Genomic DNA, 8,951 nt, shown 5'->3' with positions numbered 1-8,951 from the left:
TCCATCCATCCATCCATCCATCCATCCATCCATCCATCCATCCATCCATCCATCCATCCATCCATCCATCCATCCATCCATCCATCCATCCATCCCTCCGATGGGAGGGGTGATGGTGCCTATCTCCAGCTAATGTTCCGGGCGAGAGGCGGGGTTCACCCTGGACAGGTTGCCAGTCTGTCGCAGGGATCTTTCTTCCCTAGATGATCATTAAGAAAAGAGGCGTTGGGAATATGACGTTATGACATCATGACAAAAGTAACTTATTTGGTCCAGACACAGTAGAAAACTGTATGTTTTGTGCTGTGTTGTGCTTCTTGGCCAAGTCTCCCTCAAAAAGAGACTTTATCTTAAGGGACTTTCTGATAAAATAATGGTTAAATTAAAAAAAAGAAATTCTATAACATTCTAATTTATGCAAACGGAACAACACGCATACCAAACAGATGTGACAGGACTTGATGTTTTGAAAAATGTGCTTCATTTCTTCACCTTTAGACCTCTGTAAAATGCATTCTAGGTACGGCAAGATAATAAACGGTGTGACAGCAGCTTTACGTTACTTGCTTGGTGGAGTAATTTTAGAATGTGCAGAAGCGTCATGTCTGCCATAATTTCCAGACATTTAGCCTACGTAATGTTGCATAATCTTCTGCTAAACATGTTGGTGAAATGTCTGTCTGTGGCTGTAAATTGTCTCATCCTAAACTGCTGCCACCATGTGTGGCTTGTTACCAATACTGAAGAGCAATCCACCAAGAGAACAATCTTTTACTCAGAGACTCTACTTATGTGCATTCCCTTTCCACTCTTCATGTATTTCATTTCTGTTCCTAATGCGATTGTTTTGCATCGTGTGTGTGTGTATGTGTGTGTCTCGTCCGCAGGGTATAGCTGCTGCAGCGCGGTCTAAAGGAGAACACAAGCAGAAGGTGTTTCTAACCGTTTCCTTCGGAGGGATCAAGATCTTTGATGAGAAGACGGGGGTAAGCTCTGAAGGCGACGCGGGTCTGTTTATATGCGTGAGCACCGCCGCGCGCAGCCCTGCTGTGTGTGCATGTATTTGTGTTTCTTCTGTTAATGAGGCTTCTCCATGAAAGGGAGTGGCCCCCGGGGAAATCAGGAGGCCCTAATTGAAACCCTGAGAACAAGGCTGTAGTAGATGAGAGAACATGGCTATCCCATTGTATGCCTTTTTGCAAACAGCGACAACACTGGTTTCATATTGTGCTCCAGGATTATGCGTTTTCCATCTTACTTGGCTGTTTTCCTGGCTGACCAATGGGATCTGTCCTGACTTCATCGTATGTTTAATTTCGGCGCTTCCAATAACGAGGCATGGAGCCCAGTGCCGGTTTTTGGTATGGATTTTGCTGAATGGTGTTAGAACGGAGGGGGAGGATGATCACCCACTACGTCTGTTTCTAAAGGGCTTATTTTAGAGAATATTATGTGTTTTTGCCATCCTGCTCTTTATAAAGTAAAACTTAAAGTTAAATGAGCTGTTAGTTGGTTATTTAGTTGGTCTGTTTGCTGGCTAACAGACATGCTGCTCGTGAACTTTAGTGTGAAACATTGTTGGGCGAGACGAATTGAGGAACACTTCTTCATAGTTACAGAACAATTTGGGCATCTATTCCATTATTCCCAAACATCCACATATTATCTGTCATGTTAATAAGGGAACCTTCCTGTCACAGGAGCTGAATCTCAATCAACGGACTGGCAGTGAGAATTACTCTGTGCTTCACGAAGCAGAAAAACTGTTGTGGTTTTACTTTTCTGCAACCCCACTTCAGGTCAGGGCTCAGTCTCTGCCTCAAGCTGAGGACTGCAGGCATCTTGATGTCTTGTTCATGAGGGATTGTAGGACGGAGCGGGAGATGGGTCGACAGATTGGGTTGTATTCTGCAGTATCGTTGGTTCTGCCCTGCTAAGACATAAAAATGTTGCAACGAATGTACAAGTTGCTGAAATACTCATTCTCCATATTTGACTGGACTCGAACCGTAGAGATAGGGTGAGGCGCTCCCTCATCTGGGCGGGACTTGAAGGGGACTGCTCTCCGGACTTGAAATAAGTCAGTTAATGGGGAATTGGTCTCTGCCAAAATGGCTTCCTGGACGGCTCCCTTTAAAGCCTTTCCAGGCTTGTGCCACTGGTAACCTGCTGTTATATTCTTCTTAGTCCCCTCTTGAATCTTACACCCGCAAAACTCAGGTAAATGAGGGGACAATGGAGGAGTGAATGGATGCAACTTTTTAAAACCATTTTGTATCCTCCCCCCGCCTCCTCCTCCATTTATAAAGTTATCTTATTTACCTCACAGTTTGCCATCAGTCACCTTTCTCCCTCTGCCTAATGGGAGCTAAAAAAATACCTTAAATCCCAGCAAAACCACAATAAAAAGGAGATTTTCTTGGCTTCTGCCAGACATCTTGACAACTTGGAGATTTACACCAACAGTGGCAGTCATAAATAGAGGGCAGTCCGTGGAGAGAGCTCAGAAGTCAGTTATTAAATGCTGTTGCAGATTGAGTGTGCTTGCAGCTCCGAGGAAAGTGGCCAGAAGTGCCGGGTGATTTCTTTTTAAATTTTCCTACCCAAGGATCTGCTGACAGCTTTTATTGAGGCTCAATACCCTACCCGGCTATACCTGGTAATGTATCCTTGAGCAAGAAATATAACGCGCCCCTCCACCCCGATCCTCAAGTGTGTGTGTGCGCGTGTGCAGGGGTGTGTGTGCGTGTGTGCGTGCGTGTGTGTCTCATGTCACTAAACAAGCCAGTTTTCCTTCTTTTAGTGCTGGTGATTGAGATTCATTCCTGCATTAAGAGCCTGGTACATGGGAGAGAAATTAATTTTAAGGTGTTTGGCTCAGTTTACTCTGGAAGCCTGTTAAGATTTTCAGTGTTTGCTTGTTTTTATGGTGTGTTTTTGTTTTTTTTTTGGTTTTTTTTGTGGCAGCTGGAGGAAAACAACTTTATTTCTATAGCATAATTCAACATCTGTGTCGTATAAATGTGCATGGCGTGCTGTCTGGTCGGTCTGAGCCGCAGCTCAACACCTGGTGTTTAGCTGCCAGATTTACACCCCCAGCATGAGTCGGACGTTGTTCGCGTTGCACGTGTGTGCGTGTGTGTGTGTGCATGTGTGTGTGTGTGTGCGTGTGTGTGCGTGTGTGTTTGCCCGTCGTTCACCTTCAAAACTCGTTTTACAGCCCTCATAAAGTCGCGTCCCTCACCCCTCCTTGACGCGTCAACATTTCTATGATGAAAGGCAGAGTGATAAAGAAAATAAAACAATAGATACTAAAAAAAAAAAAAAAAACGGGTAAAAAGCCGAGGGAGCAAAGTGGGGGAGAGAGGAAAAGAAGCAGGGAAAGGGTTGGGTGAAACGATAAGAGGAAACGAGGATGTGGAAAAGATTGATAGAGGAGGGAGGGGTTGTGATGGAGGGACAGAGATGGACTGAAACAGAGTTGGAGAGATAGGTAGGGAATCAGGGAGCATATGTCAGAGTAAAGCTCTCTTCAGGGAGACCTTGTCCTCTGTCTCCTCGCATTAATATTAACTATAAAGATATGCAGTCGCCACTATCAGTCCTTCAACCGCTCCTTATGCCAAGGGAAGAGAGGAAGACGGAGAGAATGACTCTGCTTAGGTTCATGGATCTCGACGATCTCAAACCCCCCTGCCACGCCCTCAGCATGCATCCGTCACCCAGATGGGAGGATGGATGGATGTACAGGTTAAGGAATAGATGAATGCCCCCCCCACCCACCACCACCCCCAGCCGTCGAAGGAGGGAAGGTCACGCGCAGGATGGAGGGGAGTGTTGTTCGAGATGTAGAAGAAGAGTTGGAGGCATTAATCTCAGAGAGAGCAGGTCGGCACGTCTCTTTCGGGTCAGCCTCTATCTCGATAAACACGCTCTCACACACACGCACAGCAACACACGTGCAGCCGCCGGCCTCACCAGCCTCTGGCGCCAAGCGTAGGAAGGACACACCTTCATGTCAGGAGTTGAGGGCTGAACCTCGTGAGTCACAAAGATTAGATACATCATTCAATCACATTATTTAAAAACAAAAAACAAAAATGCAGATACTAAAGAAGTAACCCATCATTTGTGAGGTTGATTTCTGATCTTAAGAAAAAAAAAAACTTTGATGTGCAGATTCTGATTTAGCCCGTTCCGATAACTCTTTTAAAAGACCAGGATGACTCTTCAAGTAATTCCTTCTTGCCTTTCGGCGGTGAGCGGTCGTTAGTTATTTTTATCTGGTGCTGTGTGATGGACTGGCGACCTGTCCAGGGTGGATCCACCTCTCCCTCAATGACCTCTGGCTATAAGACCCAGCCCTTCAACCCTGCAAGGACGAGCAGATGGATGTGTGACGGTGGTCAGACCATTTCTAATAAACCCAAAGTCATTGCTGAGTTGATATTTTAAGCTATCGTTAGCATAGTATTTTAGAGCAACTGGGACGACTAAATCAATGTTCTCCGTTGTCGTTCCTTAGAGAATGTCAGTCATTACCTTTACGGCTCCAAATCCAGCATTTGGAGGCTAAAAGGTTCAAAGCATTAAAAAGAGCAACTTCTAAAAGCCTTCATCTCTTTCTTGGCCAGAATTAAACACAGACATGCTGTATAAAAACTGTTTCATTTTTAAAAAGCTTCTTGCAGCTTTTATGCTTCCGTCATTGCGCTCCGCGTGTTGGCTTCACCGAGTCAAGGAAGACGTTTGCCTTTCGCTGTCGATTGTCACGCTGCTCAGAACCAGGTTACCTTACGCAGGGGAGAGACTTAGGTAACCCGATTAATCTGCATTATGTAATATCTACGCATTAAACTTTATAGACTAATCATATGAGCAGTAAGTTAAAGTTGGCGGTCCTGCTTATTCAGATAAAGATTGGGTGCTCAAGTTTGAATTTATTGTGGATTCCCTCTTTTTAACACAAGGTCAAACTCATTCATACGATCTCAAAAGCATGCACACACATCCACTAATGTTTGGTTAAATATCCCTTGGGAAGTCGTGAAGAATGTCTCGCTATCAACAAGCTGCTGGCGTAATATATCTGGATAAGTGACGTCTCTTTTTTTCATAAAAAGTTGGTTCTGGTTTTCAGGCGTAGTTCAAACAGATTCTGCGTAGTTCCCTAACGTTAGCCCGCTTTATCCATCCCAAAGCCAGTTTCAGTGCATGTTTGGAACATCTTCGTTTCACCCGTCTGACTCCTGATTTAAGGTGAAGTTAGAGAATTTGTAGTCGGTGCTACAGCTGCGTTATTTCACCGCTGGTGCACCCAGCGGTACTGATGCAACATTACTACTGAGAATGAAACCGTGATTGACAGCTGGTACAGTGTACAACTTAGTAAGGGCCGTTTGATGACATATTAATGAGCTGTGTGTTTACATTTGAGTCTGTATGTATAATTTTGAGCTTGTGCTTCCTATTTTTCTTTTTCACAAACTCCCACTTGAAAAGAAAGACTCAAATGCATCGTTATAAAACCTTTAAATTAATACAACCTTACTGTAACACGTCCTTGGCTTTCTGTCATGTGATCAGTTCATCACTCCCAGCATGTCAAGACAATCTCAAATGTTCAGCTTCTGTTATCTGACTGCACGACGTCTTGTGCGTTTTATTCTTTCGCCTTCATTTTAGCCAAGCTCCACAGAGATTTTTTCATTCAAGCGACTAATTACACCTCAAAGCTAAGTGCTCTGACGGTGCGGGCCTGCTGGCTGGAGACTGGGCAGCCTCGGTGGGCTGCTTTCCAGGAGAGGGATGTGAAGGTTGGAGGAGGTTAGACCGACAGTGTCCCACTGCTTCCTTTCCTCCCTCCTCACTCCCGGCATCGGAGCAGAAAATTTTGGGTCAGTGGCCAGCAGCTGTTCAAGGACACGCTGCCCACAATCCCCTCGAGAGACACCGATGCCGTGTGGGGCTGTTGTCCATATCAGCATATCTGGACAGACAGAGAGAGAGAGCATAAAGTCGTTATTGAATTTTTACATACATGTCTTTGCAAACAACCAACTGCCCTGGAAAGCCATTTTATAGCATAATCAAGTAACTATGTTACCTTCAGTTGCTGGATATATCAAACATGATTTAAAAGAAATTTGATTTGCAATTTAGTGCCCCCTTCAGCGCATCATCATAACGTTCCTCCATTAAGCTTTTAAAATCGTTTTTCACTGAGAAGCGGTTCCTATGACGAGCTCAGCCGATGCGCAGTTCCACCAGATGTTTGCTAATTGCTGCTAGCGCTAGTCTGTAGGAGCTGAGTAGGAGATTCAATTGTTCCTTAAACGCACATGAAAGAATCAAGGCAACACTGCAGGTATGCCTTTGATGATGGATTGACATTGTAACATGATGCAAAGCTCAAAACGTTGATTTTCCATAACACTGCTCCTTTAAAGCAGCCATGCTTAGCGTCTGAGGTCTATAGGGCTTCACGGTGGCGCGGTTGACCCTCCAGATTTTCCTGAGAATAAAGCAGCAGGACATTTGCAATGAAAAGCACATACAGGAAGCGTACATGACTTCAGCATTCTGGAAGCAAGCAGCCACCCAGTGCAAAGCATGTTAGCAGCAGAACCTTTCGATGGATAACATGTGGCAGGATGCAACCAGTTTTCACCAATTTATAAAAATAAGAATATTTTTGGGGGCGGCAGAGGAGCTCCATGAAATTGTCTGGTTTATTTTTATTTCTATCCTTTTCCTATCGTTTTTTTTTTTCTCTAGGTTATTATGATTGAAGCACAAACATTGTCAGAAACCTACGCATGCATGATCTAAATTGATCCACACAAATTTCTTTCATTTTCAGCTTCTGTTCGGATAGCCATAAGCGCCTGCTTTGCAAGCTTTCATTGTTTTCGCAACAGTTTACGTACAGGGATGCTGAGAGTGTAGCATGATGGGAATCAAGTCAGCATCTTCACGTCAAAACATTTGAGGGTGGTTGCTGATGCCTTTCTGATCCAGTGTTTAATACAAAACAGCCAGAAACTTTTCAAGGTGCTCGTAATAATTATTTGAGAGGTTGTTTTTTTTCAGCAATGAAAATATCTTAGTTGAAAATATCTTTGGGAACAGTAACAGCGGAGTTAAATGTGCTAAATGTGCCATTTGGGTTAGTTTTTCTTAGTATGTTATGCATCTTGCGCTGGTCTCCATCCTAGACTGTATTCCTCTTTTTTTGAGATGTACGGTCAACGTCAACGTCTGTTGTATAAAGACAATGGAACAGATTTGCCTCATAAAACCAACAACTTCCAGCCTCCCTGAGAATGTCACAGGGTCGACGTTTTAACAACGCGAGCTTCGTGCTGAGAAACCGGCTCAAAAGACGTCAAAGTCCCAGCGACCTGCTGACTGCGCATACGAAGCGCTTCTGCTGTTTAAGCTTAACTTGCTGCCAAGATGAAGAGGAGCGTTTGAATTTATCCAGTCATTTCATTGTGCGCACTCTTTGAATCAGAGTCTCTCTTTGTCACCTCGCCGCCCACCCAGAGATAATTCAATAACCTCCGTAAATGAGCTGTGTGTGTGCGTGTGTGCGCGTGTGTGTCTGCGTGTTTGCGTGCATCTTCACACACTGCCTTAGCTGTCATTTTCAGGTCAATCAAAGGTGATAATAATAATCATTACTCCAATTATTAAATTTAGAAGACATGACTCACACAGCGATTATCTGCCTCTGCTGGGGTTTACAGTGTGTGTGTGATTGTTCGCGGCCCCCCGTGTTAAACTGCTGTCACTCCTCCCCGCCACGTCTCACCTCTGGATTGACTACAGAGGGAGCAGATGCGTGTGTTTGTCGTGTGATTGTGCAGAGCCCCGGCCCCACTGATGAACTGAAGGGCCGCAGGATCATTATGTTGACTGCGCGCCTCTCCTCGCAGCGGGCAGCTGGCGCAGACAACAATAACAAAGCAGACATTTAGTGTGACTTAACAGAGGGCCTTTGCACATTAAGCTGTGAATTCTGTGCACGCGAGTGTGTGTGAGTGTGTGTGCTGGGTGCGAGGGCGCAGATGAAGTGATCAAGTCCGACAGCTTGCCGAGCTGTGATTGTCACTGATCCCCCCCCCCCTCTGTCCTCAGGACAAACAGTGCCATCTGCCACAGGCGATGCCAGCTTGGCAGATCCAACCCAAACTAAACCGCAGAGGGCAGAAGAGCCGCAAATAATTCAGTGAAGGATACAAGGTCTCTAACCGAGTGTCGGTGTTCAGAGTGTACTCTCAGGGGGTTGTAAGGTTTGTGTGTTTTTTTAGCAGTTTCTCAGGTGTGAACATGCAGTTCCTTGTAAAAGTATTCGTACACGGTGAGCATTTCCACATTTCATGTCAGTCGATATCGATGATTATTGATTCTGTATTTTGTTTTATTTTTGTTTTAAATTGTTGAAATCCTGCCAGATTTGGTGGCCTGACTTTTTTTATGCAGTCATCAGGCAAAGTGGCGAAACCTGAAACTGCGGCTGTGAAAGTTACTCAACAGGTTGTTGCTAGGCAACCAAAGAACGAGTTAGTTGATGCCACCATGAGAGGTTGAGCAGCTAAAACGTTATTGAGGTATCTATTGATATTGATCACAGGTACATTGTGATATATTACTGAGTTATTGTAGAGGGCTAGTGTGGAATAATTATTGTGAGGAGTTAAAACTGTGTTTTCAATCTTTAAATAAAAAAAAATTTAAAAAAAAAAATTCCCTTCTCACCCTCCGCGGGTGGTCTGTTTCATCCTCTGAGCTCGGGTCCTCTACCAGAGGCCTGRGAGCTYGRGGGYTCTGCGCAGTATCTTGGCTGTGCCTAGAACTGCACATTTCTGGACTGAGATGTCTGATGTTGTTCCTGGGATCTGTTTGAGCCACTGCTCCAGTTTGGGGGTGACTGCCCCGAGGGCCCC

At 44.8% G+C, this 8,951-nt stretch overlaps 1 protein-coding gene across 8 annotated transcripts in view; it reads left to right on the top strand.

Annotated features, from left to right (window-relative positions):
* The window catches only part of dab1a (DAB adaptor protein 1a), a 238,643-nt gene that overhangs the window by 206,568 nt on the left and 23,124 nt on the right, over positions 1-8,951 (top strand). For all 8 annotated transcript variants that reach the window (XM_008407378.2, XM_008407379.2, XM_008407380.2 and 5 more), the window contains one exon: positions 888-986. In XM_008407378.2, coding sequence (XP_008405600.1) covers positions 888-986 — 99 coding nt within the window. The remainder of the gene's footprint in view (positions 1-887; positions 987-8,951) is intronic.

Source organism: Poecilia reticulata, linkage group LG4 (genome assembly GCF_000633615.1).
Source record: "Poecilia reticulata strain Guanapo linkage group LG4, Guppy_female_1.0+MT, whole genome shotgun sequence".
NCBI classification, from domain to species: domain Eukaryota; kingdom Metazoa; phylum Chordata; class Actinopteri; order Cyprinodontiformes; family Poeciliidae; genus Poecilia; species Poecilia reticulata.
The sequence above is the reverse complement of the archived record's forward strand: the minus strand, read 5'-3'. Positions and strand labels throughout refer to the sequence as shown.